Raw genomic sequence first — 16587 nt, 5'->3', positions numbered from 1 at the left:
CAAAAATACAAAAGACATAATTTTTCTTTGTAACTTCTTGCCACATTGATTGAATTGTTCAGTATTTCTAGGTTCATTTGTGTTGGGAATGAAAGCAGGCCCCAGGGAATAGTGTAGTCTGTCCACTAGCACCCGTCATGGTCCAGGCCCTACTAAGGCAAGGCTGAATCTTATATATTAAGGCATTATGCTAAGAATCATTTTGCATAATCTTTCATTTAATCCTCACAACAGGCCCAGCCTCCGTTGGTTATCTGGTGACAGATTTTCCAGCTGATACAAATTAAGCCCATATAGAAAATCTGCAACTCAGGTTAAATTTTTAATTATTCTTGGGCCTAGATAGCAGAAGTACACCTACAGTGTTAAATTTGATCCATTTTAGTTAAAGAAGCAAAATGTAAGGACCCGTAGGGATCAGTGGTAGCTTGTGCCTGGGGGTCCAGGCTAGGGGGAAGAGTTGGATATCTATACCATGGTGCATTGGTGTGAGCTATTCTCACAGGGCCAATCAGAGTAGGCAACATGGGGATGTGCTGGGCTGGTAGAGGACTTTCCTGTGACCCTTAGAGTATGGTAAGTATGGAAACACCCTGATCTCCCAGTGTCGCTGATTCTTAGAAACTTTATTATCACATGGGAAAAGAAAGAAGAGGCAACTTTTACTTCCCCTGTTTACTACTCCTTATGTACCTCCCTTCATTAGCTTCCGGAGACTCTGGTATGTGCCTGTAGGAAAGAAGTGAGGGCCCTTTCCCCTCTGGATACTGGGGTTTCAAAGGTGAATCTGACAGTTTCAATCCCCAAGGATTTCAGTCTCACAGGTGAGGTTGCCATGACTCTTCATATTTCGCACAGATTTACCGAGGTTCTGTGCATGACAGGCACTGGGACTAGGATGGGGATGCTCAGGGCGAACAAAGCCTTACTTGCATGGGGCTGCCATGCTGGCCTGTGAGACTCCCCAAGCAAGGAAACCTGACAAGGGATGGGAAGAAAACAGATTAGATGGAAAGTGACGTAAGGGGCTACTTTGGGCTCTTGGTCAAAAAAGTACTGGCCTTTAAAGGTGCCATTTGGCCAGAGACCTATGTGAGAATTCAGATGTGGGAACATGGGTCAGAGTATTCCAGGCTGAGGAACTGGCAGAAGAAATGGCTCTGAGGCAGCAATGAACTTGACTTTTACTAGAAGGTGCTTTCTAGTAATAGATTAATCATAGGAACTAAAGGAAAAAAGCGGGAGAGAAGGACAAGGCAGGGGGCTGAAGTGGGGTTGAATTTTAAATAGTACGACCAGGGAATGCTTCACTGGAAAGGCGATCTTTGGGGAAAAAAAACGAGTTGATTGATCCCTGAGATTTTCTGATGCCGAGACCCATAGCTAGTCCACATGCGCGACACTCAGAGCCCTGCCTAGTGGTCCAGCGCCCGGCGCGCCCTCAGATCCGCGCAGTCGCAGCAGCCTACCGCTGGACTGCAAGGCCGGAAGCGCTACGTCCTCTCCTCGCCCTCCCCTTCCGGCTCACTTCCGCCTACCCCGCCTGGGCCGCCGGACCGGAAGCGCCGCGCTCTAATCCGATTCTACTCATTTGGTTGAGACCCGAGCGCCGCCGAGATGCCGGTGAGGGTTCGAGCTGGGACTGGGGAGACGGCGGGGACTGGGGAGAACCGCGGGAAATAGTGCGCAAAGAGAAAGCGGGCTGAGAAAGGTGGAGAGGCAGCGGGGACCTGAGAAGGGGCGAGACGAGGGGAGGGGGCCTGTCGATGTGGGACTGGGGGCCCCAGGGCCGTCAGCCTGGGGAGGCGGGGAGCGCGGCTGAATGGGGACCGGGGACCGGGACCCAGGGCGGATGAGGAAGCAGCCTCGGCCCCTCCCGGCACCTTCTCTACAATCCCAACCCCTTCTCTCGCCTCTTCTACTCCCCCGAGTCCGGCAGGGTTCCCAAAGCCTCACTAGAGCCGCCAAGCCAAGTGCTGCGCTTTTATTTTTCATTTTTCAAGTCCACGGTCCAGCTTCTCCTTTTCCTGTCGGGCCCACTTCCTCCTTAGCCCCAGGGGACGGGTCCGCCTGCTGTTTGTCATCTGTCAAAACCCACTTCCCGGACTCCTGTGTCGCCCCAGCAGTGGCGGCCACCCCCAGAGCCAGCTAGCTTTAGGGCCCTCAGAGTCAAAGTCAGCGTCTGACTTCCAAATGTTTCAGTTTTCGTGTGCATCTGAGTGAGAGTAAAAATTGATGGTTGTCTGGTTGTCCTTAATTTCTGACAGCCGAGCTGTGAGGGAGATTTATCACCATTCATGGTCTCCATCTTGCAGATTAGGAAAAAGGTGGTTCAGTGACGTGATCACATTCAGCAAACATTACTGAACATCTACAGCGGAGCACTATTGCAACAGTGAACAAGGCCAACAAATCCCTACTCTTGAGGGGTGTATATTTTAATCAGGAGACAAGACAATAAAAGCGTAAACATGAATAAAGGAGATAGTTTCCGATAGTGACAAATGTTATGGAGGAAAGAGATGAATGGCAAGACAGTTAACTGGTGAAGGGGAGGGTGGACGCTGCTTTACATAAAGGATATTTGTGAAGAAAAGGAGCAAGGTATAGTTAGAGATATACATCTGATGAATTCCACAGTTACCATTTGACTCCTGAGGAGTGCCAGGCAGGCCCTGAGCTGCACACTTTATAAAATATTCTGTTTGATCCTCACAGGGACCCTATGAAGTAGATGCTATTCTTCCTATTTTGCAGAACAGGAAGCTGAGGCTCAGAGAAGTTAACTTGCACAAGGTTGCATACTAGTGGTAAAGCCAAATTTTAAGCCCAAACTCTTTAAAGCCCTTTGCTGATTCTAGTTGCACATAGAGCACCCTGGACTTACCTTGTGATTACTTATTTTGTGTCTTCCTTGTCCATTAGCCTGAAAGTTCTTCAAGGAGGAGAGCCATCTGGTCCATATATACTATATCACAGTGTCTTCCACAAAGCTTACCAATCCTTTGGTGAATGAATGAATGAATATATGAATGGGCTCAGTGTTGTCTTGTAGGGAGCCAGACGTCTTATAAAAAGCAGAACTAGGAATCAGCATACAAATTGCTCTCCTAAATGTGATTTTCCCCCGTCCTTTAACTCACACCTACTTACTGAGGCAGTATACATCCTCATTTTACAAATTTGGAAACAGGCTAAGAGAAGAAAAGTAATGTCTTAGTCAAAGACATAAAGCCAGGAAGTAGCAGAGCTGAAAAGCTCGTGCTTGGGTCCTGGTTTACCTGGAGGGTCGGTACCCTGATTTATATGGCGTCTGCCTTTCTGTAGTGCAGATACTCCCACCAGGTACCAGTGTGATGTCACTGAACATGGAATTGGAAGAGATGCCCCATAGCACCCCATTAATAGTATTTCCTCTCTCATAACCTTAAGAACATAAACAACAGTAAAATGTAATATTAAAAATTTAGAAAGTGATGTGTACTCATTACCTTTGTTTTTTTTTTTGTTCTTTTTTGTTTTTTGGGTGTTTTTTTTTTGAGACAGAGTTTCGCTTTGTTGCCCAGGCTAGAGTGAATGCCATGGCGTCAGCCTGGCTCACAGCAACCTCAAACTCCTGGGCTCAAGCAATCCTTCTGCCTCAGCCTCCCGAGTAGCTGGGACTACAGGCATTGCGCCACCATGCCCGGCTGATTTTTTTCTCTATATATTAGTTGGCCAATTAATTTCTTTCTATTTATAGTAGAGACGGGGTCTCACTCTTGCTCAGGCTGGTTTCGAACTCCTGACCTGGAGCAATCCACCCGCCTCGCCCTCCCAGAGTGCTAGGATTACAGTCGTGAGCCACCGCGCCCGGCCTACCTTTGTTTTTAATATAGTTTAACTGTAAGTTTATATAATTTTTTAGAATGGCTGTGTTTAACAACCAGTTTGCAAAATTCATCAAAATTTAACAATTGGTGAGCCAGAAAGAGGCAGCTCCAGCATGTTGCTGCTACCATTGCTTCCTCTCTCTCCCCTAGTTAATCTCGGGTGGGTTACTCTTTTTTTCCTTTGGGGGAATGTAGCTGTCTGCGCCGATGACATTTGCTGTATTTCTGCTTCTATATTCTTTCCTGCCTTGCCTCTGCAGGCTTACCACTCTTCTCTCATGGACCCTGACACCAAACTCATTGGAAACATGGCACTGTTACCTATCAGAAGTCAGTTCAAAGGACCTGCCCCCAGAGAGAGTAAGTGTAAACCCATTATTTTCAAATTTTGGTATGAAATGTCCAGCAACCCTCTGATATTATCAAATCAGAGAATTTCTTCACTCAGTCTTCTGTCTCAGATTGCTCTTGTAATTGCTCAAAAATTCTGCTTGATAGATATTACATTCTAGACCTTTCAAGATCATGGTTTTATGTTGCATTTAGTAGGAAATTCTTGAAACTCAGAATACTTGGGACTAATAAAAAGAAAAAATAGGAAACCGTATTAATGCTTTAATCTCTCCAAGATATTTTATTGTGATGAGAGAGGATATGTGCTTAATTCTGGACATTATTCCTGTAATTATTATCAGTTATTTGAAACTAATCTGCTGCTGCCATTGTAGAATGCTGTGTCTCATCCTTTCTCTGTCATCAAGCTGGAAAACGCAAACAAAAATATTTTATTTCTTCCCCATCTAAATCTGTTTTCTATCCATTCTTCCGGATATTCATTTTTAGCAGTACCTCAGTCTTAAATCTTGAGTACACTATCGGACATTACTCATTTCTATTCTCACTTTTCTAAATTTCTTTGCTTGCTTTTTTTTTTTTTTTTGTACTCTGCTTTTGGAAATACATTTTACTGTTCAGAAAGCCCCATTCTTTTTCAGACACTGCCAGAGACTCTTCTGACACATTCTGAGATGTTTTGCCAACACTGTAATTTGTATTAGATATAGTTTCCCTGCACCCAGCAAGGGTCTGAACCGAGTTCCAGTCACTGTTTCCAAGACCATGGTTACAATTACCAATGCTGTGCTGGTCCTGTCTCCTTTCCTCTGCCAGACTGTTTGACCTGACCTCTTCTTAATTTAATTTTGTTTTCAACACCAGTTGAAAGCTCAATAAACTTAATAAATTTGGTGAGTCACTACAGTCTTTACTTGATTATGAGAAAAAGGATCAGATGAAAAAAGAGACTGGGAAGGAAGAAAAATAACATAAGAATTACATGGCCAAAAAAAAAAAAAAAAAAAAAAGAATTACATGGCCAGGCGTGGTGGCTCAGGCTTGTAATCCCAACACTTTGGGAGGCTGAGTCTGGAGGATTGCTTGAGGACAGGAGTTTGAGACCAGCCTGGGCAACATAGTGAGACCCTGTCCCTAAAAAATTTTAGAAAAATAATTGCCAGGTGTGGTGTCACACACCTGTAGTCCCAGATACTTGGGAGGCTGAGGCAGGAGGATTGCATGATCCCAGGGGTTTGAGGTTGCAGTGAAATATGATTAGGCCACTGCACTCCAGCCTGGGTGACAGAGTGAGACCCTGTTTCCAAAAAAAAGAAAATTACAGTGCAAAGAAAGAATAACAATCAGTGTTGGTCCAGATTCCTTGTGAAGATTGCTTTCAGATGATTATAAATACTATGTAGTATATCATAAGATGCAGTTGAGTAAGGATGGAATAAATCTGATTACCACTTTTGCAATTTTTGAGTCCCAGAGGAAGAATGATACCCTAAGAAACCAGATCTTTATGGTTTCTATACACAAGGAATGACCTTGTTGCTGTTCCCCAGGGGACTTGATTAAAACTGAATTGGAATGGAAGTCTGTGCTGTGAACTGAATAACTTAGCATTAATCAAATCATTTATATTCAGTAGGTATCTTCTGAATGTCTTTTGTGTGCCAAGTACTTTTAGGTTCTGAATCCTATGGCCTCCACCGCCTCCCATCTTTGCATTTAGAAAAACTAGCTGGTTTTTGTAAACACTATAGAATCCTCTGAGGAAGTTTTCTGTTCACAGATAAGAAAATAGATTGCAAGGAACACAAGTCTAGAGTTACAGTTCCGTTGAAATTCTTGAGCTGGGGTGAAGACAGCTGAATTGCAGAGTACTAAAACTTCAGAGTTACTTTGCATTTCTGCTGCGTGAGAGGGGATAGCAGTCATGGACAAGAAATATAAATAACTGTCTCAGCATTGCTGAAACCAGCTGCCGGATATCAAGACCCTGGGATTTTGACCTTTTTAAAATTAAAAAAAGGAAACAAAAATTGCCAGAGAAATTATGTAATGAGATCTGTCTTTGTCAAGACAGTATTTCTGGCTTTTCTCAGTCTATAACCACCTAGAACAGCTGGTACAAGTATATTTTAAGTCATAGTTTTTATAAAAAGAAAAATATCTATCTGAACCCCAACATGTTCCTAAATAATCGAGACTTTTTTCCCCTGGAACTACAGTATATAAGTTCAAATAAAATTATATTGAATAGTTTTTAAGAAAAAGCATTTTGTTAGTCTATGTATGTCTCAGTCTATAAATACATGGAGAGAGGTCTCGAATGATGTTCACCAGGTTTTTGTTTTTTGTTGTTTTTTTTTTTCCACCAGGTTTTAATAATAGTTATATCTGGGTAGTGGCATTTAGGGTAACAATTAAAATTTTGTGTGTGTGGATTGAATTTCTTTTTCTAAGGCACATGTATAATTTTTACAAAAACAATAAAGCTGTAAAACACAATAAAGCTATAAAAATAAACCATATACTTATTTTTCTAGAATTTGTTTCTAAAGACTTTATATTTCAGTAGCTTCATTTCATTTTATCCAACTTAAGAACTCTTGGCAGTTGAGCTTGGATTGGATTTTTTTCTTCTTTAGAAAAAAAAACACAAAAAAACAGGGTCTCACTTTATTGCCCAGGCTAGAATATCGCCTTGATCGTAGCTCACCGTAACATCAAATTTTTTGGCTCAAGTGATCCTCCTGCCTCAGCCTCCCAAGTAGCTGAAACTAGAAACACATGCCACCATTTTTTGTAGAGACCAGTTCTTTTTTTTTTTAATTGCAGTATATTATGGGGGTACAAATTTTAAGGTTTCAAATAATGCCTCCACCCCCCACAAGTCTGAGCAACCTCCACCCCCCACAAGTCTGAGCTTCAAGCATGACCATCCCCTAGACAGTGCATATCTCACTCATTATGTATGTATATACCTGCCCCCTCCCCCTCCCACCTGCCCAATACTCAATTAATGTAGTTCCTGTGTGTGAGACCAGTTCTTTTTTTTTTTTTTTCTTCTGACAGTGCTTTAATGGGGTTCCCTTTAGACTTACATGATGCGGAAGACCCAGCCCGGCAGCGCGCAGGCTGCTATAAACCCTAGAAGCACAACCCCTAAGCTGGGATAGGCCGCTCAGCTGTCGAGCCACCAAAGCATTAGTCCATATCAGGACCCTTTGTTTGCATGCTTGCGCCACAGGGCAACCGACAATTGTGCGTGCGCTGAACTTGTTAGCTGCTCTAGGCAAAGCCGAAAACAGGCGCCAACTTGTAATGGTGTTGACACCGCGCCCCACATCTCCCCCTGTTTTATTAATTTAATGAGAGCTGAGCAACCGTTCAGCACCGTCCTTCGACCGTGCGATCAAGGTTGCAGAGCCTCACTTTCACCAGCAACCACCTATCCTCGTGCAATGAGCACAACTCGGAGGTGTGCAAAGGCTGGCTGTGGGATAGGAGACATGCCTTATTTGGTGCAATGGGAGAGACCCCTCAGAGTGCAAAGGCCATGTCTACTAAAATACCTGGGGGTAGGAGCGGGTGCAACCCAAAACTAGGCTAACCTTTTAGCATGGTCAACCACACCTGTGCAGACTGTCTCAGTTCAAGCGCAGCAAATGTCTGTGCCAATACCACATGTGAGACCAGTTCTTGATATGTTGCCCAGGCTGGTCTCAAACTCCTGGCCTCAAACAGTCCCCACACCTTGGCCTTCCAAAGTGTGAGCCACCGAGCCTGGGTGGAATTTTTTTCTTATAACTTTCATATTTTTTGCACTGGGCTAATGTTCTCTTTCTCCTTCCCCTTGTGTCCTGCTTAGCAAAAGATACGGATATTGTGGATGAAGCCATCTATTACTTCAAGGCCAATGTCTTCTTCAAAAACTATGAAATTAAGGTAAATTATAGAGCTTTTAAAATATAACTTAGATTTCTTATGGGGACAATATCTACCTTGCAGTCAGTGTTTGCTGTGAGGATAAAATAAAATGATACGAGGTTGTGATTTTTAAATTCAAAACAGTGCCTAATGGTGACTCTGTATAAATATTACTTTCTATCTTTTTTTCTCCAAAGTCTGCACTGAGGGTTGGTAAACCATAGCCTGAGGGCCAAATCTAGCCCACCACTTCTTTTTGTAAATAAAGTTTTATTGGAACACAGCCACAACCATTTGTTTATATGTTATCTACGGCTGCTTTCACACCACAACAGCAGAATTAAGTAATTGTGACAAAGACTGTATGGCCCACAAAGCCTAAAATATTTACTCTCTGCCCTTACAGAGAAAGTTTGCCAACTCCTGGTCTTGATACATCTTTATTTATTCAACATTAATTAAGCAGCACCTATTATGTGCCAGCCCTGTGTTTTGTTTGGGACTAATACACAACCCAAAAACCCTACATGTTGTGTTATTTTTATTTTTTAAACGTACTTCTGTGTCCTGGACCTGAAATGGAGAAATAACCTTGAATGACCCCAATCCTTCCCTGAACTGCCTTTTCTTCCTTTCTGCTGTAGCTCATGTGACGCAGGTGGTCATGGGGAAGGTAGAAGTGGGTGGCAGAAAAGGAGAGGGGAAAATGAAAACCAGAAAAGTTCTCTGCACTCCTGTGAACAAGTTATAAGGAATGTCAACGAATTTTCTCGATAATATTCTAAAATACACAATTTCAACCTCTCCTTGCCAAACTTTGACCTTTTGGGATCAGACAGGGTGTGAAATCTTTATTTGTAGACTCTTGGTGCACAAATTGTTGTCTAAATATTCTGTGCTGGTTTTTTTTTTGTGGGGGGGGAAGTTTGAGACAGTCTCATTCTCCTTCCCGGGCTAGAGTGCTATGGTGTCATCCTCCCTTACAGAAACCTCAAATTCCTAGGCTCAAGTGATCCTCCTGCCTCATCCTCCTGAGTAGCTGGGACTACAGGCATGCGCCACCATGTCTGGCTCATTTTTTTTTCTATATATATTTTTAGTTGGCCAATGAATTTCTTTCTATTTTTAGTAGAGACGAGTCTCGCTCTTGCTCAGGCTGGTCTTGAACTCCTGACCTCAAACGATCCACCCACCTCGGTCTCCCAGAGTGCTGGGATTACAGGCGTGAGCCACCAGGCACGGCCTATTCTGTGCTGTTAACAGAGTATTTTCTGTATCTAATGTGTGGTCTACCAAGTGTTATAGGTGTAGATAAATATTACAATTCTGCCACATTTCATTCTTTCTCATATATGATAATGTCTTAAGAAATAAGAAATGTATAGGTTTTTTTAGGGCTTTTTGCTTATAAATCTATGTAAAATTTGACCTGAAGTTCATGCCACATCTGGTCAACATTCATTCATCTTCTCCACATCTTTCTTTTGTGAGGTCAAGGCGCTGGGCTTATGGAGCTCTTTACAGTCACATGTGAAATAATTGCTTCCTCCTTTTGAGTAATGAATGTTTTTGTTCTCGGCAGAGATCGTGAAATGAAAGGGTTTTTAAAAATTAGCCAAGCATATGGTGTGCCTCAGGCTTTCCAGGCAGCTTTGTTAATTCTCCTTCCTACACAGAGTGAGGGGCTGTTGGCACAGCCCCTCAGGAACCCAGAGCCAGGGGAGTTCCCGCACAGCTCAGGGTGGAAGCTGGTGGCTCCTCACTGGAGCCAGGGACAGAAGAGGAGTTTGAGAAGATTGTGCATTTGGAGAATGGGAATTTTTGATGCTATAGTAGCTGTGCTATATCTTAGTTTCCAGTAGATAATCAAAAGATAAAGATTGAATTTCATTCATTGTATATGATTGTTATGTTTCGATGAGCACCGTTTTTAAGTTTTCTTCTCCTCCCTATAGAATGAAGCTGATAGGACCTTGATATATATAACTCTCTACATTTCTGAGTGTCTAAAGAAACTCCAAAAGGTAATTAAACTTGGATGATCATATATCAAGAAAGCAAGTTACTGATGAGTATTTACCTTCCTAGCCATCTGGATTTCTTGAGACTCTAAGAATAAATAGAAAATATTTCCTCTCAGAGCGTGGACTTTGGAGGAAAATATGAACACGGTTCTCTGAATTCATGGTGTAGTTGACTAGCACAAAGATAAAGGTATTGCTGTTTTAAGGCTTTGCGTGTATTTTTTTGAGACAGAAATCTTGACAATTCCTTTTAAGCCCCTAACTCAGGGGTTCTTACCTAGGATCCAAGGATATAATTCAAGGGTCCATGAACTTGAGTGGGAAAAAAAATGTATTTTTCCTTCAGTTAACTTCTAACTGAAATTTAGCATTTATTTCAGTTATTTATGTAGACAACAACCCACAGTATTAATAATAACACCTGTGACTTTTCTGCAGAGGAATTCATGGTATTTTTAATTACATTAGAAGATATTTTGAAATTTCGTCTGTACACACCACTACTCTAAAATCGGTTATTAGGCGCACTGCTAAATCGTACTATTCAGTCACACATAGTACACATGTGTGACTGTGTCATAAATTGGTTTTTAATATTTTAATTATTGTATTTTGCTATAATTGGTTTCTCTTAATTCTATTTGTTTTTATCATTTGAAACATTGTTATGAGAAGGGGCTCACAGGCTTTATTGATTGCAGATTTGGGCACCAAAAATGTTTTACCCCAGCCTTAGTTACTAATACTTATATTAAAAATTTGCAATTTAAATATTATTATTCCTTTCCCTGTAAAATATGTGTGTGTGTAATTTTTTTTTATTTTTTATTTTTTTTTAGTGCAATTCCAAAAGCCAAGGCGAGAAAGAAATGTATACACTGGGAATCACTAATTTTCCTATTCCTGGAGAGCCTGGTTTTCCACTTAATGCAATTTATGCCAAACCTGCAAACAAACAGGAAGATGGTAAGAACAGGGTCTCCATCCTTTCTTTCCTGGCACAAGAAGATTTTCTCCATTTGACTTTGTGCCCACCTCCTTTTCTCGCCTTGACTGACACACAGATGGAGAGTGCAATCATTCATAAGTACATTACCTAACTAGTCACTTTCACAGAAGGTTCTCGGCAATGATTGTAACACGAAGAGAATCTTTTGAACCAAAATGAATATAGTTATAAAACCATTTGGACTGTCATTTCTATTTCTTATCCTGTTCAAATGCATAAAAATGTATTGATAAGGTCAGTGTCCAGACCTGCAACCAGAACATTTGGGATATATTTTTAAATACAGTTTTTTTTTATTCTATTTTAGAAGTGATGAGAGCCTATTTACAACAGCTAAGACAAGAGACTGGACTGAGGCTTTGTGAGAAAGTTTTCGACCCTCAGAATGATAAACCCAGCAAGGTAAGACCTTCTTTTTTGCCTATTTAATTGGTAAATCACTTTTTATCCTGTAAAATCACCTTTTATCCTGTAGCCACCATTAAATACACGAAGGTCTTCCATTGCAAGAATATTTTTTATTACTCTAAATATTTTAAACTAAGTATTTTTTAGTTTCTGTGTTACAGTGTTGCTTGGCTTTGAGTATGTGCCCAGAGTGTAATGGGAGTTCACTGAGTCACACTGAATAATGAATTGTATATAATAAAATTTTAGTTGTGTATTCTTAGGCTAGAGTGTTGTAAACCCATAGAACAGGTGTTTTGTGTGAGATACCTTGTATGTATTACATTAATACTATTACCATTTTGAGTGACCTCTAAGTTTTTTATATGTGCCTTGGAGGAGTTTATAATGTAAGAGATGCCAGACTAATATTAAATTTTGTTATTAAATGAATTCTGACTTTGCCTTCAAATTGCATTGTGATTTGACCCCCACTGTTCGTTCTGTGTCATCTCCCCTCATTAGTGGTGGACTTGCTTTGTGAAGAGACAGTTCATGAACAAGAGTCTTTCAGGACCTGGACAGTGAAGGGAGCCCGGACAGCCACCATTGCCAGAGCCCTGGGCAGCATTTTCCAGCGAGATGTACACAGTCTTTCACTTTTATTTCATAAAGTTTTATACAGAAGAGAGAAGAGCAAGTCTGTACTTAAAGGCTTTTGGTTAAGAATTCGGGTGGGGGAGGGGAGAGCACGTTGTCAATGGTGACAGAAGTTTTCTGCAGTATTAAGCTGGTGCTTAATACAGATAAGTAATAAAAAAAATTTTCTAACATTCCATATCAGAAAAACTTTATTGCCTATCTTAGTCACTTAAAATTGTTTTTGAGATAAAAATCACATACCATAATACCCATTTAAAGTGTACAATTCAAGGCTGGGCTTGGTGGCTCACGCCTGTAATCCTAGCACTCTGGGAGGCCGAAGCGGGCGGATAGCTCAAGGTCAGGAGTTCTAAATCAGCCTGAGCAAGAGCTAGACCCCGTCTCTACTATAAATAGAAAGAAATTAATTGGCCAACTAATATATATAGAAAAAATTAGCTGGGTATGGTGGTGCATGCCTGTAGTCTCAGCTACTTGGGTGGCTGAGGCAGCAGGATCGCTTGAACCCAGGAGTTTAAGGTTGCTGTGAGCTAGGCTGATGCCACGGCACTCACTCTAGCCTGGGCAACAAAGCAAGACTCTGTCTCAAAAAAAATAAATAAATAAAGTGTACAATTCACTCTTTTTAGTATATACAAGTTTTGTAACCATCATCCCTAAATTCCAAAGCATTTTTATCACCCCCAAAAGATGTACTCTTTCTTTTTTTTTTTTTTTTTTTTTTTTTTGAGACAGAGTCTTGCTTTGTTGCCCAAGCTAGAGTGAGTGCCGTGGCGTCAGCCTAGCTCACAGCAACCTCAAACTCCTGGACTCAAGCAATCCTCCTGCCTCAGCCTCCCGAGTAGCTGGGACTACAGGCATGCGCCACAATGCCTGGCTAATTTTTTGTATATATTTTTAGTTGGCCAATTAATTTCTTTCCATTTATAGTAGAGACGGGGTCTCGCTCTTGCTCAGGCTGGTTTCGAACTCCTGAACTGGAGCAATCCGCCCGCCTCGGCCTCCCAGAGAGCTAGTACTACAGGCGTGAGCCACCGCGCCCGGCCATTTTTTTTTTTTTTTTTAAGACAGAGTCTCGCTTTGTTGCCCAGGCTAGAGTGAGTGCCATGGCATCAGCCTAACTCCTGACCTTGAGCAATCCACCTGCCTCGGCCTCCCAGAGTGCTAGGATTACAGGCGTGAGCCACCGTGCCCGGCCCAAAAGATGTACTTTTTAGCAGACACCCCCCATTCTTTCCCAACCCCACTTCCCCTCCCAGCCCTCCTGCTATTACTAACCTACTTTCTGAAAAATAGATTTGCTTATTTGGGATAAGTCATATAAATAGAACAATACATTATGTGGCTTTTGGGTCTGGCTTGACTTCCTTGTCAAAAGTCAGTTGATGCTCGGCATGGTGGCTCACACCTATAATTCCGGTAACTTGGAAGGCTGAGGTGGGATCACTTGAGGCCAGGGGTTCAAGACCAGCCAGGGCAACATAATGAGATGTCAGTCTCTTAAAAAATAGAAAAAATAATAGCCAGGGATGGTGCCATGTGTCTATAGTCCCAGCTACATGGAAGGCTAAGAAAAGAATATCGTTTGAGCCCAGGAGTTTGAGGTTATAGTGAGCTCTGATTACACTACTACACTCTAGCCTGGACGACAGAGAACCTGTCTCTCAAAAAGTTTTTTGAATAAAATAATAAAACATTTTCTTTATTTGGCTCACACAAGTAGCTATTATGGGAGTTCTTCCAAAAATTTATGGGACCACATATTTACTGGTATATTAAAGTGGAAACTTAGATATTTTAGGAAGTGCCTTGAGCCATTTGGACATAAAGTTTGATTGCAGTGCCATCTATGTTGGATGTTTATGTGTCTGGCTTTTAAGAGACAATTGTTTTAGTATCTATGTTAGGATTATATTTGGTCACAAGTACAAAAAGAGTGCCTTGGGGATTTTGTCTTTCGATCTAGAAGTAGTCCCAGGATGGAGCCACTTAAGGATGTCACTGGGAACCCAGGCTCTTCCTCTTTTCCTCTCCACCCTGCTTTGCATGTGGCTCTTATCCTCATGGTGTCAAGATGGCTCCTATATCTCTAGGTGTGGCAGGAACAAGAGGGGGAAAGCAAGACGCTGAAGGGGGTAGCAGCTGAGTACTGCCTGGAAATAACTGTGCTCGGAAATCTTGCCCAGAGACTTGTTCTTGTGTCTTACAGGCCTCTAGCTAGAAGGGAGTCTGGAAAAGGAGACATTTTAACTGGGCATGTTGCTGCCACCTTCATTATTTGTGTTGTGTTATTAAGGACAAAGGGAAGACCATATAGGAGCAGAACTAAGTTTAATTTTTTATTAAAACTGGAGCTTTACAATATTACTTGAGTGACCAGAGTATTTCCACTTTGGTTTTATGGGTGAATATGTAATTTTAATGTGTAAGTTAAATGCTCTTGAGACCCTGTTCACTGAAGGCCAGCGTTATGGACTAGTTGAGTACAAACAGTTCACATACTCAAAAGTATGGATATGTAAAGTCTTACCCCATAGATAACAGTTAAACCCTGTGCATCAGGTCCTGTGACAGGTCTAAGATAGTGTCCTGGAAGTCTCAGTGCCAAAGGACATGGAAAAAGGAGCAGCCATCTCGAAGCCAAAAGAGAATTGTTGTTGGATTGTTTGTGGGTTTGTTTTTTTAATTTTTTTAAAGGCCAAATCTTGCTATGTTGCCCAGGCTGGAGTGCAGTGGCTATTCACAGGTGTGATTATAGCCTTTGAGGCCTCCCACCTCAGCCTCCTGAGTAGCTGGGATTACAGGCATGTGCCACCATTCCCTGATCTAGCTGGGGTTTTTTACTTTTTAGTTAAAATTCTTAATCTAAAATCAGGTTTTGGGTGTTTGGGTTGGAACTTTTTTTTTTTTTGAGACAGTCTTGCTCTGTTGCCCCAGCTTCAGGGCAGTGTGGCATCATCATAGTTCACTGCAGCCTCAGTCTCCTGGGCTGAAGTGGCCCTCCTGCCTCAGCCTTCTGAGTAGCTGGGACTACAGGCAGGCGCCACCACACCCAGCTAATTTTTTTATTTTTAGTAGAGACGGGTCTTGAACTCCTGAGTTTAAGCTATCCTCCCACCTCTGTCTCCCAGAATGCTAGGATTACAAGGATGACACTGCACCCGGCCAGGTTCGAACTTTTGCTGCAGACTCAGACATATCAAAAAGAAAGAAGGAAAGAAATCCACAGTGATTCATTTCAAGATTAAGGATTTGTTTTTAACAAATGTGTTTTTTGAAAAAATTGTGGATGGAAAACCAACTTACTCTGGGACCTGTTTCATTCAGTGCCAACAGGGGGCGCACAGGCCATAGGAGCTGGGCACCTGGCTTCCAGTGTCTTTAAAATGATAGGTATTTTGTTCAGTTTTGTTTTTAATATATATGAGAAAACAATTTTCAAAGGATTTAGAATAAATTATATGTGAAGTATAGCATAATAGATTTAAAAATATAGCTTAATCAAAATGTAATGCTAGGCTGGTCGCGGTGGCTCACGCCTGTAATCCTAGCACTTTGGGAGGCCGAGGTGGGCGGATTGCTCAAGGTCAGGAGTTCGAAACCAGCCTGAGTGAGACCCCGTCTCTACCAAAAATAGAAATAAATTAATTGACCAACTAAAAATATATATACAAAAAATTAGCCGGGCATGGTGGCGCATGCCTGTAGTCCCAGCTACTCGGGAGGCTGAGGCAGTAGGATCGCTGAGGCAGTAGGATCGCTGAGCCCAGGAGTTTGAGGTTGCTGTGAGCCAGGCTGACACCACGGCACTCACTCTAGCCTGGGCAACAAAGTGAGACTGTCTCAAAAAAAAAAAAAAAAAAAATGTAAGGCTGACATTAAAAAAGATTATTACAAGGTACAATTTTTTAGAGAAGGCAATTTAATAACAGTTACCTGATTCTTAAATGTTCATTCCTTTTGATCCAGCAACTCAACTTCAATCATTGTTGAATGCTGGGAAAACGTACACGTGCCCACCTCCCTCACCCCTAAAAAGAATTAAGCCATCTTTCAATTAGGAATTAAATAAATTATAATACAGCCATAAAATTAAATATGATCTGACCATTAAAAACAATAATCTTACCTGTTCTGTCACAGAAGGATTTCTTAGGATATATCATTGAATAAAAAAAATTGAGGACAGTGGCTACTCACAGGTATGATTATAGTCTTGAACTGCTGGCCTCAAATGGCCTCCTGCCTCAGCCTCTTGAGTATTATAGTATGATCCCATTCTTGTTTAACTGTATGTACTCCATACACCAAACTGTTAACAGTGATTATCTCGGTGCAGGAGAGATTACAGGGACTG

At 41.7% G+C, this 16587-nt stretch overlaps 1 protein-coding gene across 1 annotated transcript; it reads left to right on the top strand.

Moving 5' to 3' along the window:
• The first annotated feature begins 1500 nt into the window (after window positions 1–1500).
• ARPC3 (actin related protein 2/3 complex subunit 3) lies at window positions 1501–12400 on the top strand. Its single transcript, XM_012782316.2, has 7 exons — window positions 1501–1623; window positions 4133–4232; window positions 8089–8165; window positions 10103–10171; window positions 11011–11137; window positions 11488–11582; window positions 12093–12400. The coding sequence occupies exons 1-7, from the start codon at window positions 1618–1620 to the stop codon at window positions 12153–12155; spliced, it is 537 nt and encodes a 178-aa protein (XP_012637770.1). The 5' UTR covers window positions 1501–1617; the 3' UTR covers window positions 12156–12400.
• The last annotated feature ends 4187 nt before the right edge of the window (window positions 12401–16587 follow it).

The sequence above is a fragment of the Microcebus murinus genome, chromosome 22 (assembly GCF_040939455.1).
Source record: "Microcebus murinus isolate Inina chromosome 22, M.murinus_Inina_mat1.0, whole genome shotgun sequence".
Classification (NCBI taxonomy): domain Eukaryota; kingdom Metazoa; phylum Chordata; class Mammalia; order Primates; family Cheirogaleidae; genus Microcebus; species Microcebus murinus.
This window is presented reverse-complemented; position numbering and strand designations above follow the sequence as displayed.